Below are 17,124 nucleotides of genomic sequence, written 5' to 3'. Positions count from 1 at the left end.
AGCTATAATCGAGTGAGCCAATGTCGGATCAAAATCGGCTCGTTTCTCGATCGAGCTATATAAAGTGTTCATAGTTAGCTCATGGGAAAGTAGTGGCTGCACCCATGTTTGGTGCACCCACACAATGAACAGTAAAATCGCAAAAATAGAATTTTTTTGAAACTTTGTGGCATTGATTATGTGCAATTTTTTACAAGCTTGCAAAGTTTGGTCGCCAAATAACATCGAATGATCTCCATATGAAATGAAATACAAATTCTTGCTCTGCACCTACGTTTCAGATTTTATGTTTGAGCACAAAATTTGTTTTTTGTATAGACCTCCTCGGGTGTCATATGACCAATTTTTTTTGCAAGCACCTAAAACTTTGGGTGTAGAACAACCACACTCTTAGCTCATTTCTTTTCAAAGTCGATCTCGAATCAAGTTAAAATATGAGTCGATCTCGAACGTCTCACAAATCTTGAGCTTTTCTTGCAGCCTAAACTGCGCCCCGGTAGCCGACTTGCTTTGGCCTTTGGGTTCACCGGTCTGATGATAACACTACTGTCTTATTTTTGTTCTAAATACTACAAGTACTCTCCCGCAAAAATAAATAAATACTACTAGTACTGTCATGGCGGCTGGTTTATGCGGAGAAAATCAGGGCCCCAATCAACACAATACTACTAGTGCTTCACAAACATTGTGACATTATCGAAACGTGATATGACCAAAGCTAGCTGTGGACCACTAATCAACTAGTGATGATCCAGATCTAAAAAAAAAAAACTAGTGGTGATCCTTGACCAGACTCAACCCATGACACGTCTCTTATGTCTGTGCATTGTAATGATGTAGAGGCCGGGTGTGATCTTTTTTTCTGAAGAAAATGACACATCTCTGACTTAAGAGATTCGGGATAAATTAATACAATTAGGAATACGGTTCTAGTGGTACTTATGACTAAGATCTTCCTTTTATAGCATAAAATTTTATTTTATTTACTCAAAATATATGATCAAAATACGAAGGAGACTAATACAGAACACCTACAGTATTTCTTAGTCCATTTATAAATTATTATTTATCAGTAGATATTTATAATCCGACGAAGATCTTCTTAACCCTTTGTAATTGCATGAATCTCGATGGCAAAAATCGGATGCCTCTTAGGGTTTCGGTCGAAAATTCAAACCCGTTTATATATTAAAAATAGTTTAGCTACCTATTCTTTGTCTCCATAGTACTCAAAGAGACTAGAACTTGCCAGACTCTTTACCCCGGATTAACTATGTCCTTTGTCAAGATCTAAGCAGCACTATGCATACACCAACGCACCTTATATGATTAATAATATTTTTTATGTCAAGCTGGACGCATAGAATCACAATGTGGGAGTACTATGTTTTGCAGGTTGATGCACACGTCACTTTAGCGTCGCTTGATGTGGACAGTAACAGCCATCACTACTACTAGTTAGCTAGCTGGCTGGTCCAGTTGTAATTTTACACGGTAGTTTTTATCTCTATCATTAAAGGAGAGTTTGTTTCAGCGCCTCCATCTCTCACCCGATCTTTTCCTCCCACGTTGGTTTCCTTTTGGGATTTTTGGTAACCTCAACCGATGACGCACAAAATAAAAACCAACATTAATATATAACTTGGAATAATCTAAAGGTGATGCTGATCAGATGGATGGTAGTTTGAGAAAACCATGTTTCGTCAAGTTTGAGCAACTCGTGTAGAAAGTTCGCACCCTGGCCGGGCCAATGCCTCGCATAGGTTTCAGACCAGAAGGAGAAATCCGACAACCCATGCTAGCTAGTGTGTATGGAATAGGGTTTTGGATTTCAGTTCGGAAATATTTCAATCATGTATAGCTGAAATCGTTGAAATTCAGTGATTTTGATTTTCATTTCGGTCAAAAGACCAAAGTTTCCACTTGAATTTGACTGAGATCCAACAAAATAATTTAATTTGTGTGTACTACCGAAAGTGTTGAAATATTTTGACCGAAAGGGAATTATTTCAGTATGTATGATGGAATTTTGATGAAATTAGACAGAAAGCAAAAACCATGTGGTTTGTGTTCGGGATTCATGCCCTCTCTGTTTTTGGCGATACACTGTAAAACATATTACAGTGTAGTCCAAGTTTAAAAGTGTTTTTTTGCTTGATACATACTATATGGTAAAAATTGCAGTGTACTCAGAGATAGGAAGATATCCAATTAATGAGTTACAAGTAAATCCAATGGTGAACTCTTTTTTTGTTGATAGGCGGTGAAACATTACGGTACTAGTCGTGTATGGCTTAACTACATACACAACATATGTTTGGTTGAGCCTAATAGCTAGTATTTGGCTAGCCAAAACTTTGACTAAGGTTTTGTTTGCCAATGAATTGACCAATGTTGGCAGGGAAAAAAGGCCTAGAGAGGGAATTTATTTTGTTATGTTGTGTCCCACTACTTGTATGTTTATTTTCAATGGACTTGCATACAATTCCCGAAGGAATTTTTTAGATCGAGTCAAATGAAAATATATTTTTTGTATTTATGACCACTACACAAACATCTAATCCTTGAAAATAAATTCTTGTATTATTTAGACAGTGTGAACCAAATAAATTAGAGACCGATTCTTCATCATCACAAAGTATTCATGTAAAATACAGATGAACCAAATCCTTGAAAAATAATTTCTTGTATTATTCTCAATACACTAGAAAGTATTTCATTATGTACCGAATTTCTTGTATTATTCTCAATACACTTGAATTTGACTGAGATCCAACCAAATAAATTAATTTGTGTGTACTACTGAAATTGTTGAAATATTTTGACCGAAAGGGAATTATTTCAGTATGTACCGAAATTGATGGAATTTTGATGAAATTAGACAGAAAGCGACAACCATGTGGTTTGTGTTCGAGATTCATGCCCTCTCTGTTTTTTGTGATACATGGTGAAACATTACAGTGTAGTTCGAGTTTAAAAGTGTTTTTTGCTTGATACATATATGGTAAAAATTGCAGTGTACTCAGGGATAGGAAGATATCAAATGAGTTACAAGTAAATCCAATGATGAACTCTTTTTTTGTCGACAGGCGGTGAAACATTATGCATGATACTAGCCTTCTATGGCTTAACTACACAACACATGTTTGGTTTGAGCCAAAGTTCACCTAGTAACTAGTATTTGGCTAGCCAAAACTTAGACTAAGGTTTTGTTTGCCAGAATTGAGCAATGTTGGCAGAAAAAAAGGACTAGAGAGGGAAAATAGGCATGAGCGTGCCAATTTTTTTGGCAACCATCCGAACAAGAACCATTTTTTTGCTATGACAATTTTGTTGGGAGGGTGGATTTTGAACACAAACAAAATACAGCCACATAAATGGCCTTGGCCACGCTTATGTTGTGTCCCACTAATCGTATATTTATTTTCAATGGACTTGCGTACAATTCCTGAAGGAAAATTTTAGATCGAGTCGAATGGAAATATTTTCTTTGTATTTATGACCACTACACAAACATCTAATACTTGAAAGTAAGTTCTTTTATGGTTCATACAGTGTGGAACCAAAAACAATTTAGAAACAGATTCTTCGTTATCACAATACACTAGGAACCAAATCCTTGAAAAATAACTTCTTGTATTATTTTCATTACACTAGGACGTATTCATATATAAAATAATGCACTTGGCTAGCTAGACCTATAGAGAGCACTTAAAATAATCTAGCTACAGATTCTTCGCCATCACAAGATATTCAAATAGACTAGAACTAGAACTTGCCAGCAGCCTCTTCAAGCCCGGAGTAAACTATCCTTTGTCAAGATCTAAGCAACACAACTATGCACACGTCAACATAGCCAGATAAGATTTTCTTTGATACTACATGTCTAGCTGGACCCCTGGAATCACAGTATGGGAAATATATTGCTATTTTATGCAGGTTGATGCATGTGCAACGACGTCACTCTAGCTTCAGCTGACGTGGGCACGAAGAACCGGCCAATACCCAACTGTAATTTTACACGGTAGATTTTGGACATAGTAACTCCCGATAGCGATGAAGGTGATGCCGATCGATGAACGGTGGTTTGAGAAATCACGTCTCGTCAAGTCTGAGAAACTCCCGTGGCCTGTGGCTAATGGCGCGCCTAGTTCCCGTCGACGACGTCCACGTACGTACGTGTAACCTCCCATGACTTATCTTGTTGCTTGCAAGGTAGTAGCACACCATGCATGCAATGCACCGGCTTTGTGCTATGCTAGGGTTAAATTTGCGTTGGCTGCAATGGAGTCGTCGAAACCAATGAAGGGTAGCACGTACGTTCTGGTGGACGCACCTGCTCACTTCCGCTATAAAACCAGACGGTATCCACACTAGTGAGATCAGTGCAAGCCTTCAAGCTGCTAGCTAAGATCACTTCACCCGTCAATCCGTAGGTAAGCTACTGCCTCCGTTCACAAATATAAAATGCTCTAACTCATTTCTGTTTTTATGTAGTTTATATTGAAATATTCAAAACATCTTTATATTTATGAACAGAGGGAGTGGTTAGATAGAGTGGCCATTTTCTCCAAGGTCTAGTGCACGGTGTGCTAGCCACCCATGGAGGACGCCACGTACAACACCATCCTCGTGGTCCTCCTGGCCGTGTCCATGATCTACTTCTTCAAGCCCGCCTCAGGCCGCCGACCGCCGGGCCCGCGCACGCTCCCCATCATCGGGAGCGTGCACCACTTCGTGAACACCCTGGTGCACCGGAGACTCCGGGACCTGGCCGGCGTGCACGGGCCCATCATGATGCTCAAGATCGGGCCGATGCCGCTGGTGGTGGTGACGTCGCGGGAGCTGGCGCGCGAGGTGCTCAAGGTGCAGGACCCCAACTTCGCCAACCGGCCCCGGCTGCTGGTTGGGGGCATCTGCGGCTATGGCTGGACCGACATCATCTTCGCGCCCACCAGCGATTACTGGCGCAAGATCCGCAAGCTCTGCATCCACGAGATCCTCAGCCCCAAGCGCGTGCTCCAGTTCCAGTTCATACGCGAGGAGGAGGTGCAGAGGCAGGTGGACCTCATCCGCGCCGCCGCCGCGGCCGGCGAGCCCGTCGACGTCACCAGGATGGTGTACGACATCAGCAGCCGGACCATCTCGAGGTCGGCGTTCGGGGAGGTGCGGCCCGACATGCCGGTGTTCCAGCACGCCATCAAGCGCGTTGTTGGGCTGTCCAGTGGGTTCAACGTGCCCGACCTCTTCCCGCGGCTCAAGGAGGTGCTCGGCGAGGCCACCGGGATGAAGAGGAAGCTGCGAGAGATCCACCGGACGTTCGACGACATACTCGTGGACATCATCGAGGGGAGGCGGAGGGTGCGCGCCGACAAGATCGCTGCCGGTAAGGATGTCGTCGATGAGAACGTCGTCGACGTCATGCTCTCCTTGCAGAAGGGTGACAACCCCTGGGGGTTCCCGGTCACGGACAACACCATCAAAGCAGTCGTACTGGTAAGTCGTTTGCACACGTGTTACTTTGGTGATGTCGCAGATTAAAGTGCATGTGCATGCTTACCAGCAGATTAAATTAAAGATTGTGGCTAGGTCTCAGTTTGAGATTTAACCAAGTCTCAGTTAAGTGACATACCATCTATGAAAGAAAAAGAAAAATCTAAAAAAAATTATGCACGGATCTCAATGTATGATCTAATATAGCACGGACTGAGACATAACCAAATCTAAGTTGACTGAGACTTAACAAGATTGTAAATTAAAGTGGTTTCATATAATGGCAGGACATGTTTGCCGGCGGCACGGGGACCTCCGGCTCGTCGACGGAGTGGGCGATGTCCGAGATCATGCGCACCCCGCGCGTGATGAAGAAGCTGCAGGACGAGGTCCGGCGAGCCTTCCACGGCAAGGAGAGCATCAGCGAGACGGAGCTCCGCAGCAACAGCGTCAGGTACCTGAAGCTCACCATGAAGGAGGCGATCCGGCTGCACCCGGCGGCGCCATTGCTGGTGCCTAGAGAGAGCATTGAGACGACGGAGATCGGCGGGTACGTGGTGCCGGCCAAGTCCAGGATGGTGGTGAACGCGTGGGCGATCTCAAGGGACCCGCGGTACTGGAAGGACCCGGAGGAGTTCGTGCCGGAGCGGTTCGAGGAGGACGGCGCGGTGGACTTCCACGGGCTCCATTTCGAGTTCACGCCGTTCGGGGCCGGGAGGAGGATGTGCCCAGGGTACAACTACGGACTCGCCGGCATGGAGCTCACGCTGCTGCAGCTCATGTACCACTTCGACTGGAGGCTGCCCGCCGGCGTGGAAGAGGTGGACATGGCGGAGTCCATGGGGCTCGGCGTGCGCAGGAAGAACCCCCTCATGCTCTATGCCACTCCTTACATTGTCCCTCCTCCTGCTGCTCCCTTAGCTTCGACATGATGCGCCCTTGTTGCATTGGAAGAGTAGTGAGTGACGTCTGGTACTGCCATAAGCATGGCCTGTGGTAAGTACCAGGGGTTGAGGGCTCGACCTGGTTAAATGTGTGTATGTATGTGTGTCTATATATCGCTTTCTTTTTATTGTCATACTACATGAGTATTTTCTTTGACATGAGACAGACACATATGCCATTTTTTTTTGCATGGATATGCCATCTCTTTGGGAAGCATTTGCTTTTTGACTTAGTTTATATGTTATGCATTTGGGGACCGAGGGAGTATTGACCAATCTGGGCCAACGGCTATAGAATGTGCTCACTGGAGGGCCTATATTTAGCCATCCACACCGAAATATGCCTCAAATTTATTTATAGAAAGAAAAAGCCCAATCTCGTAAAGTCCTCCTCCCTCAAATTTATTTATAGAAAGAAAAATACAAAGCAGTTCTCAAAACTTCTCCAAAACACACACAAAATATCATCGCCAATACCTGTTCAACTTTGAGATTGGCTTTGACTCAATCTTTCCCACCGTGCATGGGGTTTGAAAGGTGGGTTTTACTTCCTTCTGCGGTATAATTTGAAACTTCATCATGCCAATCTCCTACCTCTGGAGCTAAACGTTTTGCTGAAATTTGGGATAGGCTTTAGGTCCATATAGCAATTTCTGAAAATCTTTAAGGGCCCATGTGGGTTTATTGGCATTAGGTGGAGGTAGGAAGTTTAGTCCCACCCCGAAAGTGAAAGAGGAGTTAGACCTCCTTATAAGGGATTCTCTTCTACATGCTATTGTAGCTTGAGAATAGAAGAGGCCCTCGCGCACGCCTCCTCCGCTGCCCGCCTCGCCACGACGCGCCATGGGTTGCGGGATTGAGCCGAGCCGAGCGCACACCTATGCGCTTATTTTTGCCAGTCGCTAACGGAGAGTTTCTGACAGCTGGGCCATGATCTGAGACGTCGGATCGTGGGCTGTCACGGACTCGGACGTGGATCGAGCCCACGTCTCTCCACGCGGCTGCGCCTATATAAGTGTGCGGTGCCTCCTAACCCTAACTGACACGAACAGATCGCATCTGCTCACGCGCACTGCCCACCGTCCTTCCTTTGCTGCTGCTGCCGCCGGTGACTCCATCCCGTCCGCCGCGTACACGGTCGACGGGAGAGCAGGTCTCCGAAACCCCGTCCCTCCGGTTCCTGTACGGGAGAGGGGCGAATAGGTTTTTGGGAAGCGACTATGCGACTGCTCGCCGTTCGTCTACTTCCTCTATGTCTGCGTCGTCCTCGTCATCATCATGTCCACCGACGCCGAACGTGCCGCCGCCGAGAAAGCTGAAGCCGACAAGAAGGCCGCCGAGGACGCTGTTGCCGCCACCACCGCCGCGGCGTCTGCGTGGCCTACTGGAGGGTATAACACGTTTATCCCGCTCCTGTTTATTTTCGTATTAGCAGTACTAGCAGTATGTGTAGATTTGTCTACTGTTTGCTTAGTACGTGCATGTTTAGATCAGAACCAGTATGTCGTCAATTCAGTCAATGCCATGCTAGTGATTTATCTATGGATTAAATTAGTCGAAAAATTGCCTATTTCCTCAGCAATCCAAACAAGTGGCTTTGCCGCTGCACTGAAACCGGATAAGTTTACCGGTAGGTATTTTAAGCATTGGCAGACTAAGACCACTTTATGGCTCACGGCTATGAACGTGTTCTGGGTCATCGGTGTCTCCACGGGAACGATTGCTCCTGAACAGGAGAAGGCGTTCAAGGAGGCCACCGTTGTGTTCCTCGGAGCAGTTCTTAGCGTGATCGGAGATAAACTGGTCGACGCATATTTACATGTGCACGTCGCCAAGGACTTGTGGGAGGCGCTCGAATCTAAGTTCGGGGCCGCCGATGCTGGGAGCGAGATGTATATTATAGAGCAGTTTCACGATTACAAGATGGTTGAAAACCGTCCTGTATTGGAGCAGGCTCATGAGATAATATGCATTTTTAAGGAGCTTGAGCTTCTTAAGTGCGAGTTACTGGACAAGTTTGTCGCGGACTGCATAATCGCTAAGCTCCCTAATTCCTGTAAAAACTTTGCCACCACTCTGAAACATCAGAGGCGTGAATTCTCTGTGGAAGATGTCATTGGCCATCTCGAGGGATGATGGTGAATGCGTGGGCGACCTCGAGGGACCCGTGGTACTGGAAGGACCCGGAGGAGTTCTCGCCGGAGCGGTTCGAGGAGGACGGTGCCGTCGACTTCCACGGGCTCCACTTCGAGTTCACACCGTTCGGGGCCGGGAGGAGGATGTGCCCCGGGTACAACTACGGGCTCGCCGGCATGAAGCTCACTCTGCTGTAGCTCATGTACCACTTCGACTGGAGGCTGCCCGCTGGCATTGACGAGGTGGACATGATGGAGTCCATGGGGCTCGGCGTGCGCAGGAAGAACCCACTCATGCTTTATGCCACTCCTTAAGTCCCTCTTCCTGCCGCCCCCGTGGCTTCGACATGATGCGCCTTTGTTGCATTGGACGTACAAAATGATGGACGTCCGGTAGTGCAACACGCATGCCTGCGATAAGTACCAGGGGATCCAGGGCTGGCTCGACCAGGGCCTTTTTTTTGGGATCGACCAGGGTTAATGTGTGTGTGTGTATCGCTCTCCTTTTGTTGGCATATACTTCTACATGAGTATTATCTTTCACATGAGAAAAGAAGATATGGTCCATTGCTTTAACGAAACGACGTATAACCTCCCCTTTAATAGTAGATATTGGCTAACAACCATTTTATTTTGCCGTCCTAAATCGAGTAAAGTACCGAAGCTAGAGAAATATTTCGCGAGGGGGGGGGGGGGGGGGGGTGTTGAAGGAAAAAATTGAACATATGAGGGGGCCAAACATATTTTTCACATGTAAGACCTCCAAAAACGCGAATCACGGTGACCCTCCCGCGTGACTTGTACGCCATGCCAGTCCAGCCATCCACACAAGGAGAGGAGTCATTAGCCCAGCCCAGGACATGGTCGGCACCGAGGGCTACACAACGATGTTATGCACTATTGAAAATATTTGAATTCATGTGTATTATTGAAATTACTAAAATAATTTCACCAAAATCTCACTAAAGGTGAAACCATGACCTGCAATGACATTGCGGTGCCCAAGAATCCAATGGCCACGGAGGTGAACTTGTTGTCGAGCCGCGGCCTCTTCAGCCGGAGGAAGACGGTGTTGGGAAGCTCGTTGATAATGTAGTTGTCGTGGAGGTCGAGCTCCTTCAACATGGGCAGGAAGGCTGGCAGGGTGTCGTTGCGGCTAGCTTCCCATGCACGGATCGCGGAGACCCTCCCTGAAGCGGAAAATTGTGCGGTACATCCACAACCGCTCATTACCATCCTAAGATTTGTGCGACATTGTTTAGTATAAAAATTAAATCTTTTTGTTTCAGGAATACAGTGCAATACAACAAGAGAGGGGTCCATAATTATAGCTTTTTGCCTCAGGCGAGAGAGTGAGAGAGGAGAGACGGGCGTTGCAAGCACAGAACATTGCCCGTAACTAAAGACCTACATTTAATTTTTCTTGCATTATTTTCAATGGCTCATAATCTTTGAACCAATATATTGATTTCAAAACTTTTTATATATTTGAACTCCTGGCGCAAAGACCTTTAAATCATGACTGGTTTTGGATACATTTAAATTGGTTTCAAAAGATCATAAAACATATTTAACAAAATCACATCAATTTCAACTCCAAATTTTTTGAAAAAATATATTTCAATTTTTTGAAAGAAACTGTGACGCAATTCCAAATAATCAGTTTCACAAGTTAACATTATAATTTCATATTTTAACATATGAGGGGGGGGGGGGGGGGGTTGAAGGAAAAAATTGAACATATGAGGGGGCCAAACATATTTTTCACATGTTAGACCTCCAAAAACGTGAATCACGGTGAGCCTCCCGCGTGAGTTGTACGCCATGCCAGTCCAGCCGTCCACACAAGGAGAGGAGTCATTAGCCTAGCCCAGGATATGGTCGGCACCGAGGGCCACACAACGATGTTATGCACTATTGAAAATATTTGAATTCATGTGTATTATTGAAATTACTAAAATATTTTCACCAAAATCTCGCTAAAGGTGAAAACCATGACCTGCAACGACATTGCGGTGCCCAAGAATTCAATGGCCACGGAGGTGAACTTGTTGTCGAGCCGTGACCTCTTCAGCCGGAGGAAGACGGTGTTGGGAAGCTCGCTGATAATGTAGTTGTCCTGGAGGTCGAGCTCCTTCAACATGGGCAGGAAGGCTGGCAGGGTGTCGTTGCGGCTAGCTTCCCATGCACGGATCACGGAGACCCTCCCTGAAGCGGAAAATTGTGCGGTACAGGTAGGTACTGGCAGATCCACAACCGCTCATTACCATCCTAAGATTTGTGCGACGTTGTTTAGTATAAAAAGTAAATCTTTTTGTTTCGGGAATACAGAGCAATACAACAAGAGAGGGGTCCATAATTATAGCTTTTTGCCTCAGGCGAGAGAGTGAGAGAGGAGAGACGGGCGTTGCAAGCACAGAACATTGCCCGTAACTAAAGACCTACGTTTAATTTCCCTTCTATCATTTTCAATGGCTCATAATCTTTGAACCAATATTTTGATTTCAAAACTTTTTATATATTTGAACTCCTGGCGCAAAGACCTTTAAAACATGACTGGTTTTGGATACATTTAAATGGGTTTCAAAAAATCATGAAACATATTTAACAAAATCACATCTATTTCAACTCCAATTTTTTTGAAAAAATATTTTTTTTTTGAAAGAAACTGTTACGCAATTCCAAATAATCAGTTTCACAAGTTAACATTATAATTTCATATTTTAACATATGAGGGGTGGGGGGGGGGGGGGTTGAAGGAAAAAATTGAACATATGAGGGGACCAAACATAATTTTCACATGTTAGACCTCCAAAAACGTGAATCACGGTGACCCTCCCGCGTGAGTTGTACGCCATGCCAGTCCAGCCGTCGACACAAGGAGAGGAGTCATTAGCCCAGCCCAGGACATGGTCGGCACCGAGGGCCACACAACGATGTTATGCACTATTGAAAATATTTGAATTCATGTGTATTATTGAAATTACTAAAATATTTTCACCAAAATCTCGCTAAAGGTGAAAACCATGACCTGCAACGACATTGCAGGGCCCAAGAATCCAATGGCCACGGAGGTGAACTTGTTGTCGAGCCGCGGCCTCTTCGGCCGGAGGAAGACGGTGTTGGGAAGCTCGCTGATAATGTAGTTGTCCTGGAGGTCGAGCCCCTTCAACATGGGCAGGAAGGCTGGCAGGGTGTCATTGCGGCTAGCTTCCCATGCACGGATCGCGGAGACCCTCCCTGAAGCGAAAAATTGTGCGGTACAGGTAGGTACTGGCAGATGCACAACCGCTCATTACCATCCTACGATTTGTGCGACATTGTTTAGTATAAAAGTAAATCTTTTTGTTTTGGGAATACAGAGCAATACAACAAGAGAGGGGGTCCATAATTATAGCTTTTTGCCTCAGGCGAGAGAGTGAGAGAGGAGAGACGGGCGTTGCAAGCACAGAACATTGCCCGTAACTAAAGACCTACGTTTAATTTTTCTTGTATCATTTTCAATGGCTCATAATCTTTGAACCAATATTTTGATTTCAAAACTTCTTACATATTTGAACTCCTGACGCAAAGACCTTTAAAACATGACTGATTTTGGATACATTTAAATGGGTTTCAAAAAATCATGAAACATATTTAACAAAATCACATCTATTTCAACTCCAAATTTTTGAAAAAATATATTTCATTTTTTTGAAAGAAATTGTTACGCAATTCCAAATAATCAGTTTCACAAGTTAGCATTATAATTTCATATTTTTTTTATTTTTGGATGACACATTTCACTTTTCACTAGCTTCTTTCACAAAATCACGTCTTTTTCGATTGCATATTTTGAAATGGCATATTTGACTCTTTTGAAATAAACTTTTTCACATTTTAAAATGATCAGTTTCACAAGTTAACATTTCAGTTTCATAGTGTTTTCATATTCAGAATCCACCACATTTCACTGCTTGTTTCATAAATATCACATCTATTTCACTCCACATTTTAAAAATAATATATTTTACTCTTTTGGAATAACTATTACACAGTTTTAAAATAATCAGTTTCACCAATTGACATTTCAGTTTAATATTTGGGGTAAATAGGTTTCCAATGAAATAGGTTGGTTTCACATTTTTCCAGTGATATAGGACTGCTTCACTTTTTTATAGCGAAATAAGTTTTTCACATATAAAATTTGAAATATCAAAATTAAATGTGTTCCAAATGTACCGAGGTTTGATCTTGTTTTGAAGGTCTTGACGCAAGGAGTTCAAATATACAAAAAAACAGAAACGGGAGTTTTGTTTAACATATACGACTCATCCAAATTATGGAAAAGAGAACTAAAGTGATGAATTTAAGAGAGAGAGAGAGAGAGAGAGAGAGAGAGAGAGAGAGAGAGAGAGAGAGAGAGAGAGAGAGTCTATGCTTGAGTCAGAAAAGAGAAAAAAATATGTGCACCATGCATTTGTACTTTTTCTGACTACGATAGGATCCAGAGAATGATTTGACTTTAAAACACGTAAATGAAGTGTGCCGCACAATCGCAGTGGGCCAGTCACACAAAAAGAAAACGAACGGCGAGAGATGTGTTGCTATGTACTGTTAACGTGCAAAGTGATTTTGCGAGACCCTCCCACGCTCGTCCCAGATTAGAGCATCATACTTATGCAATGCTCAAGAAATTACTATTAAGGAGAATGCATACAAAGCTAAGAGTAATCCCCATGCACAAGAGGTGGCGCCGAAGAAAGAAAGATGGAATTGACTCAGCATAAAAGGTAAATAAATAAGTCCTTCGTAGAGGGAAGCAGAGATTGCCATGCACTTAATTAATTTTTGAATAGTGGTTCATCTTTTGTTGCCAAGGTTTTCAATCACTTTCCTGTTTCTTAATGTGATGTAATACATCTGTCTTTCATTGCGCCCCCACACCCCATGATGGTGTGAGAGGTTTCCCCTATGTCTTTTATTGAGCTTATTGTTTTGGCAAGGAGAGGTTTCCTTCCATTTGCTCATTTTTTTATTTGGCAGACCTTCTGCATCTTTTTGGTGGGCCTTACAACTTCATCTATGCTCCACTGTACCACAATCATAAGTTCATAGACTTCAAATGTATTACAACACAGTAAAAGGTTGATCATTGAAAATGTTTTTTGACTTTTAAGTTTTGTGCCGATGACAATTTACTTGGAATGACCTTACTTGGCCATGACTAGGTAGGTATACTGGACACTTTACGACATAAACTTTCGTCCAAGGATTTTCAATGCACAAGCAGTATTTCTGCTTAGTATAGGAAAATGCCAACAAAAGACTAGGAGCAACCACTCTAGTGAGCATAGAAACTACAATCATACATTTTTAATATACAAACATGGTGAAAGCCTACAAACTTGAATACCACCAAGGTTGAATTGAAATTTATCAAATATATGTAGACATATGCCAAGTCAACCATCGGTCCTTCATTGGGAGATACTTACCACCAACACATGATGGATTTACCTTAATTATGCAAATAATGTTCTTTGTCATTATTATATAACTCCTTATTTGATTAAAGATATGGCCTATCATAGTTTCAGTTTATTATATTTTACTTATATTTTGATAAATTAAGGAGGGATGCATAATTACTTCTCCCCAACCCCCACCATTGGGACAGAGGTGTTGCCATGAGAGTTAGTACCACAATGATCAAAACACCAACTTTGCCCGCCACGGAGAAGGGGCTGCTCGAGTGCAGCATGTAGAAATAAATAAATTTGAGTGGCGACGGCTAGTGTAGTTAGACCACTAGTGTACCTTCAAGTGAGAGCCCTACATATTGTACTGCAGGTTATCTTAGCTACAATGATGCTATTTAATTACCATGTGCCATCAATAGATGTGCCAAACCTATCGTAATATGCAAGACACATTTGCCTAGGAAAAAGATAGTGCGACATGCCAATGGTTCAGTGACGTGTTCCTCGTAAACATGATAAATATAGTTTAGACTTTCTTTCCTGATTTTATATCTATAAGCCATAGATTGTTGTCAAGATATTTGTTATACCAAACACTTTAAATATCTATACTAAGTTATTTAAGGACGCACACAAAGTCATGTACACTATATTCATCCAAAGTGTAACAGAACAAATCGAGGAGGAATATGAACTTTTATTTTCTTATAGGATATGGTTTAAATATTCTTTAAAGCACAATCATTTAGAAACAACATGTATGCAAGTGCGGCAAATTAAGCTGAGAGGCATGCAATTTGTTTCTTCCTTATTTTCTCAAATTTAATATGATTTGGTTTAAAAAAAATCTAAGACCCAATGTATCGAAAAGAAACAATAATGTAACTTTTTTTTACAAAATACAATTTTATTTACATAATATATTCAATACGATCATGATTTGATAAAATATTTAGTACATAAAATATATATGTTGGTATGAATAATTATATTTATTTTGACTCCCCGACGCACAAAATTTGCTTGGATAAACGGCCTCAACGGGATGTCGGCCCGTGAATAATATAAATAGCTATAAACTAGAAATTGTTGTGCAGATATTTTTGGTACCAAACACTTTAGATATATGTATTAAGTTATTTAAGGATACACACATAGTCATATACACTATATTCATGCAAGTCTAACAAAATAAACCAAGGAGACATGTGAAATTTTATTTTCTTATAGGATATGGTTAAATTTTTTTAAAGCACAATGCATTGAAAAAAGAATGTATGCAAGTGTGAAAAATTAATCCAAAGTGGCATGCATTTTACCACTAATTTTCTCACATTCAATATAATTTGGTTTTCATATTTTCTGATGCCCAACATATCGAAAAGATGTACATTCAGTACACATCAATGACACAATCTAAACAGTGCCATCTTCTAGGTACTAAATACTAATTCACGACCTGACACAACCACAAAGTAGTGCTATCAAAATCAGCGCCAAACTGAATATAAGATAAAAGAATTACAATATAAAAAATAATAGTTTCTACGCAGGAAACAATAAAATCTAAAATGGAAAATGGATTAACTAACAAAATCTGAAACAAGTAATGAGATACTCACAGTCGGATGATGTGGTCTAGGGTTGAAACTGTCGAGAGGAAATTTGGAGGCTTTAGGAGTTCTTTCTTCTATAGGACCCGGGTCAGTTGCTTTTGTAATAAAAAAATGACGCCTCCATAAAAATCCTGGTACTTCCAAACCGTATGGAAGATAACGATCATATGGCCTTGCACAAAATATAACGATCATATGGTTTCCAATGAAATAGGTTGGTTTCACATTTTTCTAGCGAAAATAGGTCCGCTTCACTTTTTTAATAGTGAAATAGGTTTGTTTCACATATAGAATTTGAAATATCAAAATTAAACGTGTTTCAAATGTATCGAGGTTTGAGAGAGAGAGAGGGAGGGAGAGAGAGTCTGTGCTTGAGTCAGAAAAGACAAAAATATGTGTACCATGCATGTGTCCTTTTCTGACTGGTAGGACCCATACAGTGATTTGACTTTAAAACCCGTAAAAGGTGAAGTGTGCTGCACAATCTCAGTGGGTCCCAGTCACATAGAAAGAAAATGAATGGTGAGAGATGTGCCGCTATGTACTGTTAACGCGCAAAGTCATTTGCGAGACCCTCCCACACTCGTCCCAGATTAGAGCATCATACTTATGCAATGCTCAACAAATTACTATGAAGGAGAATGCATACAAAGCTAAGAGTAATCCCCATGCACAATAGGTGGCGCCGAAGAAAGAAAGAACTTTCATTACACCGAAAGCAAATTTAATTCAATTTTTGGTGCATACATAAATAATTCCCTTTCAATCAAGATATTTCAACACTTCCGGTAGCACACACAATTTGAATTATTTTGTTGGATGATCTCAACCAAATTCAAGTGGAAATTTCGGTCTTTTGGCTGAATTGAAAATCAAACCGCTGGATTTCAGCGATTTTGGCTATATATGGCTGGAATCCAAAACCATATTCCATATACACTAGCTAGCATGCGTGGCATTGGACTAGTAGATTTCTCCTTCCCCTTCTGAAACCTATGCGCGACATTGTCCCAGCTGGGGTGCGGCCTATCTATACGAGTTGCTCAAACTTGACGAAACATATTTTTTCTCAAACTACCATCCATTGATCAGCATCACATTCATCTCACTTCTCTGGGACGGAGGAAGTACCTTGTCAAATTACAACTGGATCAGCCAGCTGGCTAACTAGTAGTGATGGTTGTCACTGTCCACGTCAAGCAACCCTAAAGTGACGTGTGCATCAACTTGCAAAACATCACTTATCCTCACGTCAAAGTTCATACAATATATATATATCCCACATTGTGATTCTAGGCGTCCTGCTTGACATAAAAACTCTTAATTATATAAGGTGCGTTGGTGTATGTATAGTGCCGCTTAGATCTTGACAAATGATATAATTAATCCGGGCGAAAGAGTCTGGCAAGTTCTAGTCTATTTGAGTACCATGGTGACGACGAATATGTAGCTAAACCATTTTAATAGTATAATA

The 17,124-nt window shown here is 42.3% G+C and overlaps 2 protein-coding genes across 2 annotated transcripts; both read left to right on the top strand.

Annotated features, from left to right (window-relative positions):
* Positions 1-4,602: 4,602 nt before the first annotated feature.
* LOC109742644 (premnaspirodiene oxygenase-like) lies at positions 4,603-6,425 on the top strand. The gene is made up of 2 exons (XM_020301742.1): positions 4,603-5,496; positions 5,781-6,425. Exons 1-2 carry the CDS (start codon positions 4,603-4,605, stop codon positions 6,423-6,425), a joined length of 1,539 nt encoding a protein of 512 aa, XP_020157331.1.
* A 535-nt stretch (positions 6,426-6,960) lies between these two features.
* Positions 6,961-8,770, top strand: LOC109742595 (uncharacterized). The gene is made up of 3 exons (XM_020301697.1): positions 6,961-6,996; positions 8,172-8,452; positions 8,548-8,770. The coding sequence occupies exons 1-3, from the start codon at positions 6,961-6,963 to the stop codon at positions 8,768-8,770; spliced, it is 540 nt and encodes a 179-aa protein (XP_020157286.1).
* The last annotated feature ends 8,354 nt before the right edge of the window (positions 8,771-17,124 follow it).

Source organism: Aegilops tauschii, chromosome 4, assembly GCF_002575655.3.
Source record: "Aegilops tauschii subsp. strangulata cultivar AL8/78 chromosome 4, Aet v6.0, whole genome shotgun sequence".
Classification (NCBI taxonomy): Eukaryota; Viridiplantae; Streptophyta; class Magnoliopsida; order Poales; family Poaceae; genus Aegilops; species Aegilops tauschii.
The sequence above is the reverse complement of the archived record's forward strand: the minus strand, read 5'-3'. Positions and strand labels throughout refer to the sequence as shown.